Raw genomic sequence first — 334 nt, 5'->3', positions numbered from 1 at the left:
AAAGAGAAACAACTGCAGCAGCACCAGCAGCAGCAACAGCAAACGCAGCACTCCAAAACTAGCAGCAGCAACAGCAGCAGCAGCAGCAGCAGCAGCAGCAGCAGCTGCTGCTGCTGCTGCTGCTACTTCTGCTGCTGCAACGTCTGCTGCTGCTGCTGCTGCTGCTGCTGCTGCTGCTGCTGCTGCTGCTGCTGCTGGGTCCCTCACCGGTGGTGCGGCGGAGCTACATGAGAGAGGTACCGCTCCACGAGGGGCTCCAGCTCTTCGCCTCCGCGCGTCAGCAAAGCCACTGCAGCAGCAGCAGCAGCAGCAACAGCAGCAGCAGCAACAGCAG

At 62.0% G+C, this 334-nt stretch overlaps 1 protein-coding gene across 1 annotated transcript in view; it reads left to right on the top strand.

The window, feature by feature from the left end:
• Window positions 1-334, top strand: part of EMH_0076860 (uncharacterized protein) — a gene marked incomplete at both ends in the record, with an annotated part of 2,512 nt that overhangs the window by 398 nt on the left and 1,780 nt on the right. Inside the window, one exon of the mRNA XM_013499774.1 lies at window positions 3-334. Coding sequence (XP_013355228.1) covers window positions 3-334 — 332 coding nt within the window. The remainder of the gene's footprint in view (window positions 1-2) is intronic.

The sequence above is a fragment of the Eimeria mitis genome, genomic scaffold (assembly GCF_000499745.2).
Source record: "Eimeria mitis Houghton genomic scaffold, Emh_scaff4658, whole genome shotgun sequence".
Taxonomy (NCBI): Eukaryota; Apicomplexa; class Conoidasida; order Eucoccidiorida; family Eimeriidae; genus Eimeria; species Eimeria mitis.
The sequence above is the reverse complement of the archived record's forward strand: the minus strand, read 5'-3'. Positions and strand labels throughout refer to the sequence as shown.